Source organism: Perissodus microlepis, chromosome 7 (assembly GCF_051167445.1).
Source record: "Perissodus microlepis isolate ML-2025 ecotype Zambia chromosome 7, ASM5116744v1, whole genome shotgun sequence".
Classification (NCBI taxonomy): domain Eukaryota; kingdom Metazoa; phylum Chordata; class Actinopteri; order Cichliformes; family Cichlidae; genus Perissodus; species Perissodus microlepis.
In genome coordinates, this window is record NC_140467.1 from 40,278,693 (window position 1) to 40,303,805 (window position 25,113).

Consider the following 25,113-nt stretch of genomic DNA (forward strand, 5'->3'; position numbering starts at 1 on the left):
AGGAGTTCAGAAATAATCTTAATGTTATTGCTCAACTGGGTAGATATAAAGTGGGGTTTGTTAGTTTTTTTTGTTGCCGATGATTGTCAAAAGTTAATCTGTTTATCGGTATATTTATTTTCCATTCTCATGTCCCTTCATTTGTGTAGAGGAGGCAGAGCCTGAAGAGAGTGAAGAACCATTCGTTGCTCCCGCAGGGCTTTCTATCCCTCCTGATGTGGAGTTGGTGAGTGTTAGATATTCTGCTTCGTTTTCTTGAAACTCTGACTTTTTCTGTCTTTTTAGGTGGATCTTTAAATGAGTTCAGTTCATTCTTTTCTTTTTCTCATTCTCATTTTCTCACAGACCAAAAAAACATTTTCAAAATCCTATTATCACAGTATTTAAAAAACAAAAATACTGTACACACTTAACAAATGCTCGCTACTTTCACAATAAGTAGTGAGCTCACAGATGATGGCGTGTCAGAGTGAAAACCAAGCTGGGGAATACACTGCGGTTACTTTGCTTTAGAAAAAAAAAACAAAAAATCAGAATACTAGCTAATGTGATGAGCTGGAAAAACAGAAATGTAATTCATGTGCCGATTTGCAACCTTGTCAGACATGCTGATCATTCGCTTTTGTAGATGATCGAGTGGCGGTCACTTTGAATTGTATCTCCTTTTCCTTCATGAAGAATAGGCTGGTGCAGCCTGTGCTAAAGGTGCTAATAAAGAAAAGCGCCTTTCTTTTGTATTCAGAGAATTCAGCTGCCTCTTATTATGGCTGCCACTTACTTACTAGTTGAAAACACTTCAAAATGAGAAGTGTGCCAAGCTTGTAGAATCATTCCCAAGAAGATTTAAGTCTGTCCAAAATCCAAGTAATATGGGAAGGATCCGAATACTTCATATGAAAACAAATTCAGGCATTTATTTTCAGTGAATAAACTAACTATGCAGAAATATGGAAAACTTAATGATCTGTAGACTTTCAAAATGAGCTGTATGTACAGTGTGCTCTATGTTTAAATGCGATGTCACGACATTCTACATGTGTCTTAACTATAGATTTATGTTGTGTTGTCTTCCTTGGTTTTGGAATCACAGATTCAAATATTTTCTATATAACACGCAAACCAAAGCAACAGAAATGACTCAATTAATTGACTCTGCAATAAGTTGAAAATACTGCAAGCAGAGTTTCACAGGGGTTTGCTGAAAGGGGATTTTGTCCTGCAAATGTGGAAAGCAGCTGACATACTGAAATAACTTGCCTTGTGATGACTATATTATTGACATTTGTGTATTTAAAAAAAAAAAAAAAAAGTATTACATTTTATGGCTGTCCAGCCTTGCTCTGAGGCAGAATGCCACATAGTTTTTGTTTGTGAAAAAAACACTTCTGTGCCAAAAGATAATGTTTCACATTGACATACCATCTAAAGAAGGAAACAGTTGAAGTAATACAAAAATATAAAATTTTCTGTTGCTTTGCTGTGTCTGATATCCACGAGCAGAAGCCTGATGATTCCCTGTAGCCACTGTCCTATGCAAAGAGAGTTGGTCTCTCCTGTCGTTGTACACAGATGTTGAGAAGTGATCCATCCCACTTAGGAATTAGTGGCAGCGTATAGGGAGAGTCTTTTTATGTGAAAGCAACGAATGCGCTTTTCCTGCTTTCCTTCTTTCAAAGATGAATATAAAAGAGTCATTCTCCCCTGTCAGGGATTAACACTTGTCGGGAAGCATAACACCTCCCTAAGGAAATGCTTCGGCAAATGTTGCATGTGAAAAAAGGCATGCTTTAATGCCAGTATTATACCATGGTGGGTATATGAGAATCAAAACAACCTTGTGTTTGCATATATACAAACACAGCATAGCTGCTGCTGTGTATGATTTGCATATATTATCAATCTCTACTCTTTGGTTTGTAGGGAATACCACCAGGAGAAGCCCTTGAATATTGGGCAAATTCACAACACAGCCTGATGGGATTCTAATGTTTACCTGAAGGATAGATAAATATGTCTGTGACACACTAAAATAAGAGCATGGCTCAGTTTGACGTGCCTTATTTCTCACAAGCTTCTTAATGAAACTATTCAAGGCCTGGTTCAAAATTATTAAGCTGGTAAAATTAAATTATTCATATGCTATGAAAAAGACATTTTTATTATAGCAGCTACCAGTCCATTAATTAGATTAGTTCTGTTTTAGTAGTCTTAAGGTGGACTTTTGCCACTTTCATTTGCCGTTATTAATTATTTTATGATTATTAGATTTGCCCTTGTTTTCAGAAGTATAGCTTAATAATAGGAAACACTGAGAGAGAGCAGAGCAGTTTACCTCAAAAGGTCCTTGGCCAAGGATGTCTTTGAGCATTTTAGATAAGGTCAGGGTGTCACATTTTAGTACAGCTCTAGTAATAAGTACAGGTGCAAATTAATCTCTACTCACTAACCTTTGTCAACTGAGAGACAATAGAGATTGACAGACCACGTGACTTTCGCGCATTGCATGCCAGGAACTCGTGGCAAAACAATCCAAGTACCGCATCAAATGCAAGCATTTGCAGCACCGCAAAACGTTCATTCTCCGGTTCCAATAAATTCTTGCTTTTTTTTTGCCCCCCAAAAAAGGTATGTACAAAACGAAGGAGAACAATGTGACCTGAAGTTACTAAACTTCATGAGTGCATACACTCATGAAGTTTAGTAACTTCAGGTCACTGCAAAAAGCCCAGGTACAGTTTACTGACGGATGGGTACAGGACCTTGAAATGCACCGTGTAGAACGAAAGAACATCGTACGTATCATAAGTTTACCAGTCTCACAAATCGTCTTCATAAATACACATTTGTTAACCGTTTATTAATAGGACCTTTGAGCTCAGCGGTAATTAATTAGCAGTGGAAATAATTTCTGGTATGCATCACAGAAATGTAGCAGTGACAATAATATTGTATGCTGTAATCGTACTGGGCAATTAGTGATACAAAAAAACTGTTTTATCCTGTAAATAAAAGTATATGTTTTTGTCAGTGTACCATGGTAATAACAGAAGCGAAACACAATATTGTGTCAGGACAATTCACTGTTTATGCACAATAAACAAAGGAGCATAGCGCGACAATTTCTGTTCAGCGCCAGACGTGCTTGTAACCTATATCACCAATTATGTTATGAAAAATGATGTATTAACTACTACAAAACACTGACCTTTGTGGGAATGCTTGTAGCAGACTAATATGTGAGCTGGAGTGTTCTGGGACGTTATATTTGGTCTTTGAGTTGCTGCAATCCAGGCCATCCATTGCCTCTTTGTTACTTCGGAAACATGGCTCGAACAATTTCTCTTCAACGACGTAATCCGATAACAACCGATCTCTTTACCCGTCGGCTTCCCGTGGCTGTCATGCGACCGGCTATTGCAGTTAATAATACAACAGCTTCTTGCCATTTTTTGTGTTTCTTTTTATCGCTGTGTAACTGATTTCAATTGAAAGCCTGCGTGCCTAGTACCTCTTGCCACGAGTTCCCAGAACTCTTTGCGGTTTTACCCCTGAATGACGTCACATTTTCAATCTCTATATGGTTGTAAACATTACACATTACTTTCACATTGGCATTCCTAATGGCTATTCTTTGGGTAACAGTGTTGCAGAATAATAGGTGCGAGGCACCATGCTCTCCTCTTTTTTTATGAGATAAAATAAGTACGTAAAAGTTCCAAACACCCTTTTCCCTTAATTGCCAAGTTCGTAAGTGGAAGTGAGAAGGGATTGTGTATGTCAGAAAGTCCTTGGCAGCTTAAAAGACAATAATGATCTGTTTTTGTTGGACGCCAGTCTTTTTTTGGCAGTGTTTTGAAAGGTGGTATTTATTATGACTTTCAACTTGATGGGATATGTGTATTCTTTGGAAGACTGCTGCACTTCTCTGTACTCTCTAGGTATTGGCAAAGATTAATCATTGAAAGCACACAAGGCGACCAATAATGAATGAATAATGGACCATTTCTTGTTCCACTGATTTCCACCCCATGTGTATTTTCAGAATTAATGTCATCACAATGAGCATAAGAGTGCTGGGCATGAAAATGTTTCTGTAACAAAATTGCCTCTGTTCTTGGTGTACTGTGTGTTGCATCTTAATGCCCCATCTGTGGTGCCGATGCTTATTTGTCACAAATTTTTCACCACGTGTCTTAAAGGAGAAAAGTTTTCTCCTTTGCAAATTTAAAAAAAAAAATGTGTGTTTTTCAGAAACTGAAACATAATAATAGAAACTCTCTGCATTTTTAAATGCAATTTATTAATTTCTTGACTCTTTTGTAGCCGGCAACCATCAAGACCCACAACATCATTGAGAAGACGGCCAACTTTGTCTGTCAGCAGGGGGCTCAGTTTGAGATAGTGTTGAAGGCGAAGCAGTCTGGTAACTCCCAGTTTGACTTCCTTCGTTTTGACCATTACCTGAACCCTTATTACAAATACATCCTGCGGTCCATGAAGGAAGGTCGATACAATGTTGCCACTGACAGCAAGAAGGAGCAGTCGCAGGGTGAGTTACAGAAAGCATTCACTGGATCCACCACATTACATATGCATGTGTCTCGTACGGTAACTAATGTGTAATTGTTAGATTGATCACAACGTATAAGTAGTCACACAGTGCGGAATACACTAAAAACATTCATTATTGGCACTAATTTGTTTCATCTGTACATTGTTTTTTTTCGTTCTGCAGAATCTGATTCTGATGATTCAGATGATGATGGAGATGGGAGCTACCTCCATCCCAGCCTTTTTGCCCCTAAAAGGAGCTCTCGCCTGGAGGAGCTAATGAAGGTATTGTAAATTTTTTCTTTCTGTTTTTTTCTTATAGTAGAAAGCTTTCCACAAACAGGCTTGTTACCACAGAATTCTTTTAGGTCGACTGGAATATTAATAGGAGAAATTTCTCAGCCAAATATAATGCTGATATTTTTCTGAAAAGATACTCAAATGTTGAGCTGCATAATTTTATTTGTGAACATAAGTTAATGTTTTGGGTGGGTTTTTGTGGGATGGGGGGTGTTCTGTAAGAATGATCCATTTCTAACCAGTAGCACCATCTGGCATCTAAAATTGATTTACATGCCTTTAATGCAACCCAAGTCTGTTACTGAGACTAATATCTTAGAGCTTTACTCTGTTTCCTGGTCTTCATGCTACTTCAGTTGTTAGTGCTTTCATGTGCCTTGTCATTAGAGCCATTAGTCTTTGTGCAGCAATAATGGGAGCATGCCTCTTTAAAGAAACATAATGAGCTTCTTTTAGTAGAAGCTGCCTAACAGTTGTCTCCCATCAAGAGGGATTCATTATCAGATTTTCCCCTGTAATTTTCTACTGAAGACTCATATTTTAATGTTTAAGGTTTCATGGGGTTAAAGCTTAAATCTTGTAGACTTGTAATACCACAATAAGGACGATGACTGTGTATGATTTGAATAATGCAAGATATTTAAATACATGCCATTTTAGAGGGCTTTGAAGATATTTTAATGCATTAAATGCTCCTTTCTCATGTAATGCTTGCGGGAACTCAAATGTTTTAGTATTGCTTTGCAACAAACAACATAATGGTGTGAAATGTTATTTTCACCGGACTGGTCTTTTTTGTCTTGTAGCCTCTTAAGGTAATGGACCCAGATCATCCCCTGGCAGCACTAATTCAAAAAGCCCAACAGGAAAGAAATGGGACAGCAGCAGTGGCAACAAACCAAGAAGAAGCTCCAGCTAGTCTACCAACACAATACAGCGCTGACCGTGAGTAGAGTCATTCTGATAGAAAAACGCATTTTGACATTTTTAGTCCCTCTGTACTATTTTGTTCAGCTTTTGTCTTATACACTGCCAGTTATTCATCAAAACTCCCTTCAACAAATACTGAGTGTAGTCTATCATTGAGGAAAATGGTTTCCAGTCTCTGCAGCAAAGAAATACTGAATTCAGTGGGTTTTTTTTCCCATGGTAGGCCAGGCGTACTAAACGGTTAACCTGACCTGAGCCAGTATTCAGATCCACAAAGACCTTTGGCTTGGGGTCATGACAGGCAGAGAGATCGAAGGCTTGATAACATGATAAACGTGTACTGCAGTGCTAATCTGGGTATCAGATGAGTGTTTGAATGAACTGTTTCACATGTGATTTTAAAGTGATTGCTCAGACTTCATGTATAAATAAACACAGGGAGATTATATTGTTCGATGAAATCCTTATCTTGCCAGACTCCATTAAAAAAAATTCTACTATAACAAAATAAAAATTCTAACAAGATAAAAATAAATAAAATGAGTATCCTAGAAATTTAAAGAATAGTTCAAGTAATGAATGTGCAAACAATGAAATGAGTTAAAGAGTTTTAAAAAAGCTTGAGTTGTATTTTTTTTTTTTTTAAATACATTCACTCTTTTTTAAGTTAACCTGATAACGTCTAAACATGGCTTCGTGCATGAATGCCACCCTAGTTCACTTGACCGTCAGGTCAGAGCATAATGGGATTTTACTATAACTTTCAAGGTAGCACAAGACTTGAATGCATGCTGTGACTTAAACTGATGGTTTTCTCTTGATAACACACTCCAGTATCTTGAGTTTCAGTTCTGATTAAGATCTTTCTTTTGGATGATAGCAGTAATGTCAGGGTGAAAAAAATCAAATCAATTTCTAATGTTCGATGTTCAAGGTCTGAACATCAAGACTTTTCCATATTTCTGCCCAAAACATCAGACTACTGAGGATGTTATTACGCCTAGCTACGGGTATTCAAATATAATATTAAAAAGAGGGATATCTCTCTGAATTTAAGAGCGAACATCCTTTCATTGGGTGATGTTGTGCAACAAGTCTTTTGCATGTAAGGGTGAAAACCCCAGGCAATCTGTCAAAACGCCTAAAAACACTTTCAGTTTTCTTGATAGAGAAAATTGGATATGTCATTAAAGTCAACCAGCTTAGTGACTAATGTGTTAATATATCCCAGCCTCCACTTTGACACTGGCCATTTATTTTGTCCTCGTCCCTTTATTGCACATTCTTCTTTCTTTTTCAATAACAGTCTTTGTGACATAAACCTGCTGATGACTGAGAAACTTTTCTTGGACAGGGGCCACACGTTAAGTTTTATAACCCAGTTGCCAAAATAGCTGGAAGTCTTTGTAAATTTGCCAGTGATTTAAATTCTGTATTTATTTAACAGTAGTACGATGATGCAGTACAGAATTTTGACAACACTCTGGGAACATGGAGACCAGTTGCTATCAATGCTTTCAGTTGATGACACTAAATGGGTGTCGTGGCTGCACAGCAGGCAGGCCAGTTTAGTGGCTGCACTATTTTTCTGCAGAGCCACCCTAACCTGAATATGTACCTGTGTAACCTGTAAACCTCTGTAAGTTGGGACTAGGTAAAACAGTTAGAGTTCTGTCTGCAAATGATTAGCAAAAAACTAATTAATTAATAAAACTGGCTAAAAAGTTTTATTGTTTTACATTTATTTTTGCAACAGATCTTTTGTGGAGTTATTTTTCTTGTTTTTAAGTTTTTAATTAAGGTCCTCTATAACATTTGCTCACTGTTCAGTTCAGTTCAAGCTAAGATGACTGAAACGGGTCACTAAAAAAAGTAAAACTTTGAGTTTTTTCGATAAACCTGATGGAGGATGATTAACTGCAGATGCCTTTGTATATGGATTGTTCGAGATCTCTCACATGGTCCAATCGAAATAACTGCATGTTGATTGTTTAGTGAACTTATAATGTTAAAAGAAGAGATTATTTGACTTTGACAGAAGTTCCTTAACACTGCATTCTTTTTAAGACGATCAAGTTTTGGTACCTTTGCAAAAAGAGATTTCTGGTCCTGCAGAAGTCTGTGGAAAAACATGCATTTGTGATTACCTCTATAAACAATTTAAGTTCATTTGAATTTCACATCAACAAATACAGAAAATATATAGATACCTTTTATTTATATAAAAGGTGAAAAATGTTGGTTTAGAAACAATTTAAACTTGAAAAACACTCTTGCTGTGATCAGTGGAGGCTGTCTTTCTCCACCTCTCCCATTTTCCCTGCCTTGAAAATCTTGAAAATGTATCAGTTATTTAAAGGCTTACCGAACAAGCCTGGTGTGACAGTTTCCATATTCAGTTAGAGGTGACTTTTGTCTGACCTGTGGTTGTTATTTACCAAGGTTAAAATGAAAAGTTTGCACAATTCAGTCTGAAATGAAATACTTCATCATGTTAGAATCTATTATAAATGCCCCATCAATTTATATAAAATCTCAACAGCTATTTCACAGTTCTTCACACTTTTCACTTTAGCTGCACATGAGATGGACACAAAAGAAGTGCTCCACACTCAAGGACAAGTTGCCTGAGTGGTTAAGTGTATCCTAACTAAAGCGGAATCTGGTTATCCTCCTAAAGTTATTATTTATTGGATAAGTGTGGAAATGGTTTGAATTAGGTCATGCAGTTTGTTACCGCATTCAAAATTGGGTTTGGACATCCATTTACTTATAAAGCATTTAGGTTTCACTCATAAATCTCATACTTGTCATACAGCAAAGCTGTGTATTCATCCATGTATGTCAGTCAGTAAAGGTACATTTTGTGGTTATCAGCTGCAGAATTGGACAGATTTCCACCAACAGGTGGCAGCATTTTAGCAGTGAGTGTGTGAGGATGTTTTCAGACGTGTGCTGCTATTTAACTTTTAATAGTTTATATTTGCATACCACCGAAGCTTTTCCTGGCTAAATAAATGTTCATATGACTGGCTACAGCATGTTTGGGTATAAATGTGAAAGTTGTTTCTTAACAAAGAGGCATCAACTGACAATATATGATATATTTAGTTCATTTTGGTGGGGGTGTTGTTTCTGTTTTATCACACACAGTTAAATAGTTTCTTGGAGGCATGTGTATTTGATCTAATTCCTGCCTCAATTGTTTTCAGCAGCAGTGTACTATGGATATTACATGCTGCCAGATGGATCGTTCTGCTTAGCTCCGCCTCCCCCAGGTATAGATGCCACCTCATACTATAACAATATGACCTCAGCTGTCATGGCACCACCTGCTTCTACCGAGGCCGTGGCTAATTTGGGCTCTGCACCCACCCCTGCTGAAACTGTCACAGTAGCAACAGCAGCTACAGCCCCTACTCAGGACTCCAGCTCTGTTCCTCCAGCAAGTGTACCAGAAATCAGGTGGGCTCTGACACTGCATGGAAACGCTTTTCACTTTTCTTTATGGTAGCCTTGACATCAGTTAGTTTAATTTTGCCTTAATCAGAAATGATTAAACGTGTTTTCTTTAAGAACCTTGATCAAGCATAATGATGACTGTTATTTACCCAAAAAGCTAAGTTAGTGTTTTGCTTATCTTGTCTGAAATTACATTTTAAATTCAATTATTACATAGTGTATTTAAATACAAGAATGAAAATGATGCCATATTAAAAGTTGAAACTTGCAAAGATAAATTGTATTCACATCTTAAATTTCCCCTCCAAATAGCTCAAAAGCTGAACTTCCAGTTTCCACCCCATCAGCAGCAGCCATCATTCCCCCACCACCCGACATCCAGCCGGTCATAGACAAGCTGGCTGAGTACGTTGCAAGAAATGGTCTGAAGTTTGAGGCGAGCGTCCGTGCCAAGAATGATCCGCGGTAAGTTTTCTTACCAGAAATAAACCTGCTGTTCCAGTCAGGTCTCACTTTAGGAACTCCTGTTAGTAATTTTGCCAGCAGATATGGCATAACCTCTTTATCATCCCCCGGCTCATTTTTCTGAGCGCTTGCCTCTCATCTTTGTATGTTTTCTTCTCTCTGTGCACTGTAGGTTTGAATTTCTGCAGTCCTGGCATCAATACAACACCTATTACGAATTTAAGAAGAAATACTTCATGCAAAAGGAAGGAAAAGGCTTGCCAGAGGTAATATAAGCATTGCGCTGTATACATTATGCTTCTGTGCGTATTAATCTAACTCTCTTTAGCTTTCTTTGCCATTTAACATTAATGTAACAATGGTTCCTTGGTTCCTTCAATCAAAACTTTAATTATTTTTTTAATACCCTGCAAGGTGTGTGGTTTGGTTAATGGTATACGTACTTTTACAGACATGAAACTTCTAAGTATTAAATATTGTTCCTACATAATGAATAATAATGAATTATAACAGTTAGGGCTGCCACAAACGATTATTTTGATAGTCGACTAGTCACCGATTAATTTTGTGATTAGTCGACTAATCAGATCATGCATCCATTGGACGTAAAACTACAGCTTATTGCACCAGCAGCATCTGCTCTTATATAACTATCATTAGCTTACAGCTTTAAGTGTTTAAGGTGCGAACTAAAAATAAAGACAAGATGATAGTTTATTAAATTTTAATGAAATTTGCAGATTGTTTAGGTGAAGTTTAATAAACTCAGCCGTCTGCTCCTTGATATCTAACATATAACGGGACACCGGAGTAAATTCTGGAGCATCTCACACTTCTGATAATCAGCTGTCTGCCTGACGTTTATTCAGCTGTGTAAAAACTATAACTTTGATCTCAGCCAAACCGATTTACTCAGGAACAAATAAAATACTAAAAAAAAGCCAAATAATAAAATATTTAAGTTATCTAAGTGACTTATATATGTTTAACCTGAGTAGCGAAAGACGGAGGTGGGTTTGAAGCCGGGAGTCCGGTGTTCTCACGACTCTAGTGAGCCTTGCCCCGGCTAGCTATCGAGCTAGTGGGTAACAGACGTTTCTGAAAACGTCGGAGCGCTTTTGAAAATATGTGTCTTGATAAACTGAGCAGATATTTGAGGTTTACACAGCTACATTCTCGCCTGAAAATACGTTAAACGTTTATTTTGTGACCCAGAAAGAATAATAAGAGTAACATTAAAACTAACTAGCTGCCGCCATTGTTGGAAACTGAGCTGGGCTGCGCTATGAATTCTGGGACAGAGCTACTTCTTCTTCTTCGGGGTTTAACGGCAGCTGGCATCCTTGTACATGCAGTGCTGCCATCTTCTGTTTCAGTCCGTTATTACACTCTTAAATCCTGCTACTTATTCCTGCGTCTTTTGTGATCTTACAAAGCTTCAAACGATGCGTCGACTATTAAATTAGTCGTCGACGATTTTGATAGTCGACGTAATCGTGACTAGTCGACTAATCGTGGCAGCCCTAATAACAGTTAATAATGACTGCACTGAAGCAGTTCTCTCATTTGCATCACTGCTGCTACAGATCCATAAATGATCAAGATTACCTCATAAAGCCCTTAAGAGCTTAATAAAGCTGTGGCTCACAAGCAGCGGTGCTGTCATGGACACTGACTAGAAGCAGTTTTACAAAGACTGTGAAGAAATGTTTCTTACAGAAAGATCAGTGTGACTAATTTTTCAAAAATCACTAAACCAAACCAATGGAAAGTTTTTAAATTTCATCCAGAGCGACGACATTAAATGCACAATAGAAAGTACCAAAGAAGACATTATGTGCTAGAGTAGGGATAAATGTTACACAAACAAAATAAGATTGATAATCAATTAATCAGACTTGACTTTAAGCGAAATCTCCTAGGTCAGTATGTGTATTATCATTTCCTTTTTCTTACTATTTCTTCCCCATGTATTGTTGATCTTAGAATTTTCAGCTGCGCTTGAAGGATGGGCTCCATATGTGATATTTTTAGTCTGTCTTGCCCTCAGTGTCTATAAAAGTTAGAGCTCTGGGGAGTCTCAGCTTGTGCTTCTCGATGTAGTTCATGGTTTTCAGGTATGCTTGGGATTATTGTCATCTTATTTGTAGTTTCTCTAACATGAACAAGACAGAGACCATGATCATAGCTCCTCCTGATCTATATTCTAAAATCAGTCAGGTTCTTGCCCCTTTCTGTTCTTCTGCTAAGCCAAATATTCGAAATCTTGGAGTAATATTTGACTCTTTTCTAGGCCTTGACTCACACGTAAAATCTCTGTCTCGTTCCTGTTTCTTTCATTTAAGGAATATTTCTAAATTGCGACATATGGTCTCCTTAGCTGAACTGGAAAAAATTGTCCATGCATTTGTGTCATCGCGTTTAGATTATTGTAATTCCCTGTTTACCAGCTTGGATAAATCATCTCTTTCCCGCCTCCAAGCTATACAAAACGCAGCAGCCAGACTACTAACTCGCTCTAGCAAGCGAGCTCACATCACTCCTATTTTATGTTCTTTACATTGGCTCCCAGTAGATTTTAGAATTCGTTTTAAAATTATTGTTTTAACGTACAGAGCACTAAATGGCCAAGCCCCATATTATTTATCCAAGCTTCTCACAAAATACACTACTGCTCGCCGTCTCCGCTCACAGACTCAGAGTTTGTTGGTTGCTCCCAGAACACGTCTGAAGACGAAAGGGGACAGAGCCTTTCAGTCTGTGGCACCAAGGCCACCTCTACCTCTACAACTACGTTTGGTTGACTCTGTGGAATCCTTTAAAAAACAGTTAAAACTTTACTGTTCAAACAAGCTTTCTGTTGACCAATGCTTTTTACATTTTTATATTTTTAATTTACATTTAAACTCTATATTGTGTATATTGTGCATTTTGCTATTTATCGTACTGTTTATTTTAATCTCTGTGTGCAGCGCTTTGTGACTACCTGTCTATGAAAAGCGCTTAATAAATAAACTTTACTTCTCTTTCTTAAATTAATGCTTTTGCAACTTTGAAATTGGTTCCTTTTGTTGCGTATCCACTACAGATATCTTTAACCAGAATTTGGAAATGATAAATGAGGATAACGCAGGGAACAAGGAAGAGATTAAATGACAAGAGGTGGATCCAGCCACCCTACTGAGAAGCAAAGTAATACACTAGCTCAGCAGCTTAACTTGTCTTTCAGTCTGTACCTTCAACATTTCTAAAGCTCAAAGTTTTGCTGCTGAGATAATCCCACCTGTTACCAGAAATGTCTCCCATGTTTTAGAAATTTGATTCACTTTGAGTTCATCTGGTACTTTACAGCAATCAAAAAATAAGATATTAAGTTGAGTTACTAAGAAATTGCTTAACATGCTCAGTGTCCCTCAGCTTGGGAGCTTTTCGAGTTTCCGAGCTGAGCATTGGTGTTCTCTCATCTGTTTGTAAGTCAGATCGCTACCAGTCCATTTTTTTTTTTGCTCCCGGGAGGTGCCTCTGTGATGTCAACAGTGAAATGGATGGATGGAGAGATCCTTCATACGTATGAATACATAAGCATATTTCATATACTATATATTGGCTTTATGTCAGAGCTAGAAAGAAATGGTGAGAAGTAAGTGAATTTTGTAAGGAGCGATTTGTTTTATGTCAAATCAAATTTATTAGCTTGTCAGAGTGCAAAGAAGTGTGGTCCATTATGACACAGCACAGGCTGTTTCAACAAGCAGTGCTTGGCTTTTTCTATCAGAAAATCTGTCTTGTGTTTATTTTTTGCTGGCTAATGGGATGAGGTTTGCTGCTCTCAGTCAGTGCTATTATTTGTAGTTTCATACTTGATGAAAAAAGTTAATGTTGCTTCGTATAGTGTCAATAAAATGTTTAATTTTTGAAATTTTCTTCACTTTATTAGTGTATAAACGGAATTATATTAAAATGAGTTTTTTTTGTAAATAGTCCAAACCTTCCTCACACTTTTATGTTGATATTCTAGGTTGAATGTGACACCTTCTGAAAGCCCAAGCTTTCAATATTTGAATGGATGCTTTCATTTTTGCATCAGTTATGGAAGCATCTTATAATTGAAAAAATAAATACATAATAAAACATTGGTGTATCTCAGTGACGGTCTAACTGGGATTAGAATTTGCACCATGAACAGATTATTTATTTTTTTGAAATAAAACGAAACTGAAGTCAGATTTGTAAGGCTATTATATCAGGGTTACAAGCTGACAGGTTGAATTTACGCATAGCACTTGACACATACACATGTAAGGTCTACAGCACAGCTGTTTTCATTCCCTCTGATTTATATTAACCATGATTTAATCAATTTTGCGCCTCAAGTACAATGTTCTGTATTTGCTAGAAAACTATAATGTGACAAATTTTCAGTGAGATTAAATTCATTTAATTTTCAAAAACAAAATGTCACACTAGCTGTGCCTGTTTTCCAATTTACTTTTATATTGAGTTGACAGTTTAATGTCAATAGGGGCTAAAGTGTTTTTTGGAACAAATCAGAGAAATGAATGAAAGCAGGGACCTCAATCTATTTCATTTGGCAAAGGGTCAATTGTAGGCTGTGGGAAAGTATTAAAATGTGTTGCTATAAAGCTCTATGAAATCCAACCAATTTCCTTGAGTAGCCCAAGTTTGGAGCGCTGCACCAGAAAAGGAGGGATTATTACCCTTTTAACTGTTCTGTGTTCAAGAGTTACCTGCGGATACGTTTACTTAAGGACTGTAAAAGCTAAGTGAAAGGTGTAATTGTGAGAGCAATCAAATTCCTGCATTTTACAATTGAGGTTATTCCAGAATGTTTTAGTGTGCTTCTCCTGTAAGCTTTGACTTGAAAGTTGTTTTTTTTCCTTAAGTTTTATTCTCTGGGCGTTTCACAGTGCTTTGACTGTTGAAAGCACTGTTCAATTACAGCTGAATAGTAGATAGTTGCCTTTGAAGCATTCTTCAAACATGATAAAATGTTTCTCCTGAGGGTTTTCCCTCCTGTGGCATTGGCTTCATCATCAATTTTCCATCTCATCCCATCAGTAGTTTAAATTTGGGATAGCAGCTAAGAGCACTTGGTCCACAGGTATTACTACAGAGGGTTTCTGTTGATCTGGTCTGTGCACACAAGCCTGTTAAAAAGGCTTTGTGAAGATACTCTGTTGATTTGAGTAACAGACCAAACAGAGGAATTTTAGAAGGCAACATAAGGGTGTAATTTCGATTCTAATTAAGTACATGGGAGTGAAAACGGAGAACGAGAAGTGAAATTAAACTTGTAAAAATGATATTAATTGATCTTGAGTTATAAACAGTTATCATTCAGAGAAATGAGTGCTCAATGAAATGCCTAACTACTTAAGGTGTATCAGTTAATATTCAAAAATCTGTTTTTAATTTTTTCCTGCTATAAAACAAAAAGAAAATGTTCGTTACAGTTTGCAGTGCAGAAGGTTATGCTGTGATGAATACAGCTTCGGAAGTTGATAGAAAAATTGAGGAAATTAAATTACTATTTATCTAATGAAATAAACTAAAAATAATTAAAAGTGAATTCTTTGTTAAATCACAGGCTTTGTCTTCTAATTTATCTCATTTCTTACTATAATTTTTTTCCTAACAAAAGTATTTGAAGGATATGAGTCAGTGTCTTTCCCCCTCAAACCATATTCAAGGACCAATGATTTTCCAGTAAGTGCTGTGTTCTCTAGTTAGATACAAGAGGTGCTGATGTTGACATGAGTGCAGGAACAAACTCTCACTTATCTTAGGGGACTACTGCTGCACACAAGTTAATGATTTCCTTCTTCTTATGCAGTGGGTACATAAAAGTTGACATCTCATCACATTCCCGAGCTATTGTCAGTGGTATCCTTGAGCTACCTCTCATTCTTATACATTTTGCTTCCACGAAATCAGACTTTCTTATAATTGTTTAATGTGGTCTTGAGCAATAGTTCTGCAGGCTGTCTTTGAAAGCTTTTCTTCATGCACTGGCTACCCGACCATTTTCAAAGGAATGTTGTTTTTGGTTTGTTAAGCCACTTAACACTGACCTATGAAACATTCAAGCATTAAAAAAGGCACCTAACTCAAAGGATTAACGAGTTTTCTTTCTACATATAACAGACGACTTCAAAAAGAGCCAAGTTTCAATAGTATTATAATAGTAACAAGATGATTGTCATGAGAGGTCCTGCAGTGAGTATCTAAAGCCATGTATAAACTGGTAGCTGCTCTGTCATGGTTTGGAGCTGCATTTTAGCCAGTGGTGTTGGGGATCTTGCCAAAAACTGAATCATCAACACGGAAAAATACCATCATACTTTGATCCACCGTGCAATACCATCTGGAGAGTGTCTAATTGGCAACAGCAGCTTTATTTTTAATATTGACAATGATCCCAAACACTGGACAGAAAAACAGGCCAGTCATGGATCGGGCTCCCCAGAGCCTGGACCTCAACATTACTGAAGCAGTGACAGAGAACAGAACAAAAGACAGCCAACATCCAAAGAAGAGCTTTGAATGTCCTGCAAGAAGCCTGGAGAACTATTTCTAATAACTACTTAAATTATGTGGAGAAAACGTAATGTGTCTTCGTCTGTTTCCTTTTTTTTTTTCTTCTTCACGTCTTTCAGACTTGTCAAGTTGGTTTTAAGTTGTAATACCCTGAAAAAAAATAGTTAGCGCACTGTGAAAGTCCCTGCAGATGGATAATTACAATAATTATACACAAGAGTTATTGTTTCATTGGAAACCACAGGAGTGACTCATTCAGTGATCCATGCATCATGAATTTATACCTTGACTATAACATACACCAACACTAAAGGTTGGTTCTTTCAACCACCCAGCCAATTAAATATTGTTTACTTGTACCGACAGTGGATAGACGGTATATCTTTTAAAAACTTTCCCAGCACTAACTTTTTTTTTTTGCATTGTGCTGCTTTATATCAAATCTACAGTACATTTTATGAAAATGAAGGCATGCAAGTTCCCAAGAAATACCATTTACAACACCATCTGTCTCGTGTTCTACTGGTTTACCCATAACGTGGACTCATTGCTGAAAAATGGTTTAGACAAGGTTTAGACATACAGAATTTGTGAAGCCTCTGGAAAATGTTAATGGCTTAGCTTTTAACATTTTAAAGAAAAGCAGGATGATCCTTTTCTCATTTTCTCTCCTTATTCTCTTGTGCTTCATCATCTAGAGCGAAGAGGTAGAGGATTCTAATAAGCTTCAGTCAGACAAGGCAGCCAAGGAGTCCAAGTTGACAAAAGGTAGGACACAAACTCATGCAAAAATAAACTCATTCTCAGATCACAGGGCTGCTTGCACTTTTCAGTTTTTGTTTTGGGCTTTTTTTCTCTCCCTTTTTTTAGTTTATTACTTCAGTGAATGGGATGCAAAGCCTTTGGGGAAATATGAGTATATTTGCTCTGGTGTGCATGTGGATGTTTGTATGTGTCATATACTGTTGTCTCTGCATAGCCGCCTGTGAGTCTGTTGGTATTTATGCGGGCAATTTCATTTGGTAATATCAGGCCGGAAATGGCTATGCAAAGATGAAAGAGTCTGCTTACCACTACGCTGGCGGGAGCCGTAAACATGCACGCATATTCAAATTAAGGCCCACATTCACAGACTCCTCAGACGCAGTATATCAGGGTGCACGCGAGGCAAAACTAATAACTAGTTGGATTAGTTGCACAAGTAAACTATCCAGCCCTCCACAATAAGAATCAGGATCTTATATTAAGGTTATGTGGGGGAATGGGAAACAATAGATGTCTTTCATCTCCAGTAGACCACAGATATTTGATTATAAAATGCTACCTTTCATTGTGCATGTCAGTCTTTCTCATGTTCATCTGTCTTTCTGTGCTCTTATTGTCTGTCCCTTTTTCAAAAGTCTGGTCTCTCCTGAATGTTTTCCATACTTCACTTTTCTTTTTAACTTGGATTTGTCAAGAAAAAAATCCAGTTGTGCAATGTTTTTTTTTTCCAATATCAACTCACCTGAATCCTTTTTGGTCTTTTCTCAAATCATTTTAACTCGTGTCTTTGTGCCATTACAGCCTCTTTTGCGCCCATCTCTTTTGCCATCAAGGCAAAGGAAAATGACATGCTGCCACTGGAGAAGAACAGAGTTCGATTGGACGATGACTCGGATGAGGACAAGGTCTAGCTCAGCTTTGTCTGTTTATTGCACTCACTTTAGATCTTGGGGTAGTTTTTGCACATTTAAAACTCATTTTTGTTTTAGTGCCAATTTAAGAATAAATTCTGATGTGTTTGCTTGAAGTTGTTGGAAGAGGAGGGGCTGGAAGCTGTGATGGGTGGAGCTGAGATGATTGATAAGGAGCCTCCTCCAGTCAGCGTACCAGAAGAGAAGAAACCCACCCTTAGTTTGGAGGAGTTAGAAGCAAAGCAAGGTAAAGGTCTAAAAAAAAAAATGATAATGCAATGACTGTATGAAAGCTCTGTAGCTCTTTAAATGCTAATTTTAGCCATGTCTGCAACAGAAAGCAGTATAAAATATATTTGGAGAATAATTTTGGACAAGTCATAAAATATTCTCGTGCTCTCAAACTGCCCCACTGCCTGTACAGTTGATAGGATATTGGAAAAACGGGATGATTTCCCCAGCTCGATGGCGATTTAATGCAGGCCTGCTAAAAGTGAGGTTTTTGTTTCAGTAAATGAGCTCAGCTTCCAAGTGATTTCTCTCACACCTTCTGGCTTTTTGGGAGGGTTGGTAGAAAATAAATTAAAAAAAAAGAAGTGAGAAGATGCATAAATCCACAAAAGTCTAAATTATAAATTCCCTTAACAGGGTGTACCCTAAGGTAAGAATCTAGCTATATAGTATAGTAAAGTGCATGATATATATCTCCCCCAAAGGCATAATGGAATTATAGATATAGAGTGTCATCATGCTGGCTCAGCAAAGTCTTCCAACAGAAAATATGTTGCCTAAAATATAGAAATACTGCATCCTAATGCATACACAGAAAATCCCCCTTTGTTCTCCAAGAAGTTTACACTGTGTGGTCTGATCAGGGCTTTGACGATCGTGCTGTAATAGTTTTTACAGAATGTCCTTCACAAACGATTGAAAGATTTTAAAAATCAAAAGAAAAGAATTTGCCCATTAAGTTTTCAGGGTTAGTCACTTATTCAAAAACTTTTTATCCACTCGATTATTTATTTTAAAGCTGTATCGTTTATTTATGTATTTATGAATTGATTTTATTGGAATCTGAAAACAGATGTACTTGAAGTTCTTTTGTTTTTTTGTTTTTTTAAATCTTGTTATAATTTGCCAACTTCAGAAACCTGCAATCGGTGCCTAGCTTCAGCAAAACTGGACACCTTCCCTGATGACTTAAACCTGTGTTATTAAATGTCTATCCCCATGCTTGTCAGAGAGATGTGATTGACATGCCGGCCTTTTGCCAGTTAATGCCCAACAGACATCTTAGGTCTGTAAGAATGCCGCATTGATGTCTGATGATAGAGAGCAAGAGTAATAATGTCTTAGCTGCAGAACGGAGCCTGAAACGATAGACGGACAGACAGTCAAAGACAAATGTGTAACTTTTCAGCATCAAGATAGTTGACGGGTGCCGTTTAGGTTCAGTGGAACACTCTTGGAGTGTAATGGCCTCTCCTGGAGCTGACAGACAAAAGAGAAAGACTGGAAGACCCTAATAAAAAGCTGACTGAATTGGTTTTGCTGTATGGCAAAGTGGCTGTCAGTCAGCAGGCCTAACTTGATCAGATAGGAGAAACGGTGGCAGGCTGCAAAACACTAATCTGTGTTGATGGCCTGGAACAGCGCCATCATGTCCGGTTTTTAGGGAGAGCTGCATAAATTGTTCAGACTGCCATCATTTTCGACTAAATGTGTGTGATTTTAGTCTTTGTACAAACACAATTTTCATTTCATTATTATATTTCATTCACATGGAATTGGTATTGACTAAAGATGGTGAGTGCACCCCAACACTCAAAAATGCGGCGTAACCCATTTTGTGCTTGATATGAATGCAGTGGTTGCTGCTAAGAACGGGCTCTGTGACGAACAAGAGCGTGTGGGGTAGAAGAAAGAGAATTTTTCTCCACTTGAGGTACTTTATTTGAAATGCCTGAGGAAGGTGTTTGGCAGAACATATCGATTGCCGAGACATTTCTTAATTTGTTGGAGGAAAGAAAAGACGACCTGAAGCCTCCAGCTAGGAGAATTCAGGAAATGCCTGCTGCCTCACTTTTTGGGCTTCTGGCTCTTTGCAAGAAGTCAAGAAAGGCTTTAATAAACTTTTATTTTAACAGTCACAAGGCTTCATGTCTTAATTTAAGCATATTGATTAAATATTTTAAGCGTTAAACCGAGAAAAACAGTTAAAGGTAGATCATGTTTGACAGTTTACCTGATACATGACTGAAATAACGACTTGACAGAGCCCCAAATGATGAAGTGGAAGTAAACGGAAGTAAGGAGTTTGGTTTAGTTTTATTGTTCTATTACATTAGTCAAATGTATCTATAAATACAGGAGTCAGATTGAGGCTAGGCAGGACTATGTCAGTGTCTAGGGCAGCGGTCTCCAACCTTTTTTGCGCCACGGACCGGTTTATGCCCGACAATATTTTCACGGACCGGCCTTTAAGGTGTCACGGATAAATACAACAAAATAAAACTAGTACTGGTACCGAAAAAAAGAAGATTTATTCATAACAACACAGTGAAAAGACCCAGGAAAACCGAGTTAACGATCAAAACGATAACAAAATAACGCTGAAAACCGATAAAAACCCTGAAAACTATACATTTCACACCTGAGTCTCAACTCTCGCGGCCCGCTACCAAACGACTCACGGACCGGTACCGGTCCGAGGCCCGGGGGTTGGGGACCGCTGGTCTAGGGTACCGATTCTGCTCCACTTGGCTGTTGTTCATTGTACTCAAATATGATTTGCCTTAGCAGCCAGCCTATTTTTAACCCCAAAGAGATAACAGTAGACCCAGCGGTTGCATAACTTATGCAACTTGTTTTTCCGCAAGTAGTTGCTTTTATACTGTCTTGTCTTCCCTTTTTTTTTTTTTTTGCTCGCTCATGCCCCATTACATTAGCTGTGCTCTTCTTACCTATGTATCCCCTACCCATCTCTGTCACTTCATCTCCTTTCCTCATCTCTCAAACCATGCATTTTTTTCCACTCCCATTGTCAGTTAGATGCCTGTCTTCTCCTCTCCACCCACGTTCCCTCCTACTCTGTACAAACCTTGAATTGCATGAAATTATGCATCATCGGGGATTTTGTCGGGCCTTATCTTTTAGAGTAGAAACTTTGTCAGTCTTCAGCACTTGGAAAGTCAGAAAACTGCCAGACATTACCTTAGGTAGGGCAGAAATGTACTCTTAAAGTCTTTGCTTGTTTTTCGCTTCACAAATGTGAATTTTTCCCCGCACTGTTTATCTCTTCATGTTTCATTCCGTGTCCCTCTGCTCTCTCTTCTTTTTAATTCTTTTATTTCCACAGGGAATTTACTTGTGACCAGAGCAAGCTTTCCTTTTCTCTCACTTTTCTCTCAGAGCAAGTCAATCCTTTGTTCCCGCCATTTAGTAGCTGCATATCTGGCAGTGAGAAAAACAAAAAAGGGACAATGCCTGCAATCCAACCATGTCTCCTGTGTTTACCCTCTCATCTCTCGTCACTTAGCTAAGCAGAAACTGGAGGATCGTCTAGCGGCGGCAGCCAGGGAGAAGCTGGCCCAGGCATCTAAGGAGTCTAAGGAGAAACAGCTACAGGCAGAGAGGAAGAGGAAGGCAGCACTCTTCCTACAGACTCTCCGCAGCCCATTCGCTGGAGAACCTGAGGCAAAGAGAGCTGAGCTAGATGCATGTGCTCAACTCGAGGTAGGTAAATGGTTGCAAAGGTTGCATAGTGTTCGTCACTGTGTGTTTCTATTTTTAACAAATGATAGTAAGTGTAATATGAATCATTATTCATGTTACACATGTCTACATTAACTCAAAAACTAAAATGGCATAAATATAGTGGGGCACATACCCACCATATGTAGTCACCACATTTTGCATGCATATTTACACGGCCACGAGTCCTAAACTAAACTTTGTTATTCTTACTCAAAGTGTGGGAAATGCTACTTTCTTTGCATTTTGTTCTAGAGTCCTTGGTATAACTATATAAATGACTGTGGTGAAATTGAATTTCTCCTCAGTGAGCCTTTCAAACCCAAGAACACTGTACCAGCTCTTAGGCGTGGTGGTGGTAGCATCATTCTCTGGGGTTGTTTTGCTGCCAGTGGTATTGATACATTGCACAAAGTGGATGGAGTAGTGAAGAGAGACGACTACCTCCAAATTCGTCAACTTCACCGATAAATGGTAGAAACACCAGTATCAGGTGTTCCACCATAACAATGATCCCAAATATACATCAAAACTGATTTTGGACTGTATAAAGCAGGCCTTCATTAAGCTATTGGAATGTCCTTCCCAAATCCACAACCTCAACCCTATTGAAAATATGTGGATTGATCTTAAAAGCTGGGTCCGTGCTGAAAAACTAACACATTTTGATAAACTCTAGCATTTATGTCAAGACAAATAATTTAAAAATCCAAAATACACAATACAGTACAAAATGCACCCAGTTTTTTTTTTCCTAGTCATTAAAGCTGTCTGCTGTACACTCATTCCAGCCGGGGGGAAAAAACTGTTAAAAAATAATTAAAAGCCCAAAATTAGGCTGACATACATGCCTGTGATGAATGTATGTAAATTTCTTAATGCAGCTGTAGTTACCTAAATTGTAGATTCCCTAAAATGTTTATAGACTCCAGTGGAGAGGAGCAGAGCCTATCAGCAAATCCCAGTGTCACTCTAAAGATACAAACTGAATTATAGAAAACTTCTTTTCTTCACTCCTTTGTTCTATTTCTCAAATCTCCGTACCTCATGTAGGGTACGGAGATTCTGTTTTAAAATTCTCCTTTGTGAAGTACTACGAAGGTGTTGCAATAATGCAAATTTTTAAAGCCTTTTGTCTGTCACAAAAACGCAGCAATACTTTATAGTGTAAATAAGTCTCTGATAGTGGTCATTTGATGTGTAGATTGCCTGTCTGTGTGATGGATGTTGCATGTCAGCTCCTCATGTTAGCCCAACTGATTTGTGGTGAACTGGAATATTGCCTGTTAGACCAGGTGGCAACGGACAGCCTGCTGTCACTACTGTGCCAGCTCTTTCTTTCTTTACCAGATGTTCTCCGTCTTCTGCAGTGGCTATCAGAGCGTAAATATCCTGAGGAAAGAGTCAGGCCAATAGCCTACTGTAAATTAGCTGTGTACTAGTTAAATATTTGGAAAAAAAAAAAGGTTGAGTTTTGTGTGTATTCAGTCTTCAAAGTATTTTGTTTCAGTGGTGGGAAAAAGTAGTAAAATCTACGTAATGCTGATATGAGGTACACATTGAATAGGACATTGTAAAAAGTCACACATCCTCAAGGCAGACAGTAGTGCAGTGTAATTGTTCGAGTCAATAGGTTTTTCAGTTTCTATTAAAGCTTTTTGCAGATTAACCCCCTTTAAGTAAGACATGTTCACCAATTTATTAATTTGGAGAGTCACTTTGAAGAACAAATTTTACCTGAATTTGTTGCAAGTGTATGGAAATCGAAAGGGATTAATGTGATTAACACGAATTGTTGTGACTATCCTAGGGGCAGTAATTTGGAGGGTCACAAAGAAGGATCATTCACTAGTACAATTTGGTGGAACTCTTAGTAGCTTTGAGGACAGATGTGATTGCTGATGCGATGCAAAATGAGCTGACTTGGAACTGTTGATGTAAGCGCTCCATGTTTCCCATAGTACCCATCATGTTGATTATCCTGCAGCAGTGTAGTGGATAGTGTAAACTGACATGAGTAAACGGATCCCGCTGGCTAAGCGTTTCAGGCCCAGGCAATTTATCCTTTTCCAAGTGACACTTTCAGTGTTGTGATTTGCTGCCGTTTTAGCCATTTCTTATTACATTTTGGCTGAAATGGTGACGGTGGTGGATATGTAGCTTTGTGTTTCCTGCAGATTGATATACTCAGAGATTGGTACAGATTCAGTCTGGCTTTGCTTGTGTCATTTATCTGTTCAGCTGATTTGGTGTGTTAATTCAGCTGCTCTTACAGCTTCATTCGAACATGTCAGTGCTAAAGATGGCACCTTTTGGTTCTGTTGGTAAGAGGAGTGAAATGGAGGGCATTGATGAAGCAGCGATATTGTTTTCGGTCCCCTAACTGGCTACCAACAGTAGCAGATAATGATTGCTCAGTAACTGACAGCTTAATTAACGACCATTCTCTGTGTAAGAGCTCTTCTCTGTTGGTCACATGGTTTAGGTGATAAATGCTTTCTTTATTATTATATACGAGGTCATTTTTAGTATACGAGAAATCTCGAAGACTTGGAAAATGTAGTTTCCCTTTGCTTCTGTTCCTTTATGCTCCCAGGACAGTACTTTTCTTTCCCGCGCCTCTTACTGTCTGAACTTCTATATCTTGCTAGAACAGGTGTGAGAGGGCAGACGTTTTGTGTGCCTGGTGTTGGGATAAGCCTCCCATATGCCAATCCTAATTTGAAACCATCGTTTCTTCCTATCATTTCATTATCTTTCCCTCAAGCTAGACACCAGATTGGGTGTAAAAACTGCAGTGTAATAAATATCCTCCATTTCTCTGCTTCTGTCTGTTTTAAGACACTTATTTTCTTCTGTCATGAGCACATTTTCTTTCTATTTTTTTGGCTTCTTCTCTCATGTTGTTTCATCATCATCATCTCTCACCCCATATTTCTCTTTGTCCCTTTCTCTCTCTTTTCTGACAAATTTTAGCAGATGGGTGAGGGTGAGGGGAATTAGATCCATGAGACAGCTCTGTTGATACTAAGCTGAAGTTGGAAAAATTTATTTGGATTGCTTTATTGCAGAACTCATAATCTTTTTTTTTTTTATCTCACCGCATAAAGGATGCCGTTTGATGTTCTTTTTCATCCAGATGCCCCTTTAGTACCGGGAATATACACAAATTTAAAATTGGCCGTCTCAGGAGCAATCTAAGACCTAACCCTGTTAGATAAAGTCTGTCCTTGGAAAATCTATTGCTATATTTAATCCGCTGATGGACTGAAGCCAGTTTTTCAGTGTGAATCCAGCAGCTGACCAATCTGAAATGAACAGACAGACTCACACTGGGGTAATTAGAGGCACTTTGCAGCTGACAGTTGTAACACAGTGTGTAGCCAGAGGGCTGCACTGTGTTGTGTAACCACAGTTT

The 25,113-nt window shown here is 38.1% G+C and overlaps 1 protein-coding gene across 3 annotated transcripts in view; it reads left to right on the forward strand.

The window, feature by feature from the left end:
• The window catches only part of sfswap (splicing factor SWAP), a 57,674-nt gene that overhangs the window by 13,506 nt on the left and 19,055 nt on the right, over window positions 1-25,113 (forward strand). For 2 of the 3 annotated variants that reach the window (XM_084935035.1, XM_084935038.1), the window contains exons 4-14: window positions 150-226; window positions 4,324-4,549; window positions 4,736-4,836; window positions 5,658-5,796; window positions 8,994-9,246; window positions 9,556-9,708; window positions 9,881-9,974; window positions 16,965-17,034; window positions 17,833-17,936; window positions 18,060-18,189; window positions 21,481-21,677. In XM_084935035.1, coding sequence (XP_084791161.1) covers window positions 150-226; window positions 4,324-4,549; window positions 4,736-4,836; window positions 5,658-5,796; window positions 8,994-9,246; window positions 9,556-9,708; window positions 9,881-9,974; window positions 16,965-17,034; window positions 17,833-17,936; window positions 18,060-18,189; window positions 21,481-21,677 — 1,544 coding nt within the window. The remainder of the gene's footprint in view (window positions 1-149; window positions 227-4,323; window positions 4,550-4,735; window positions 4,837-5,657; window positions 5,797-8,993; window positions 9,247-9,555; window positions 9,709-9,880; window positions 9,975-16,964; window positions 17,035-17,832; window positions 17,937-18,059; window positions 18,190-21,480; window positions 21,678-25,113) is intronic. The other variant, XM_084935037.1, reaches the window with a different exon arrangement.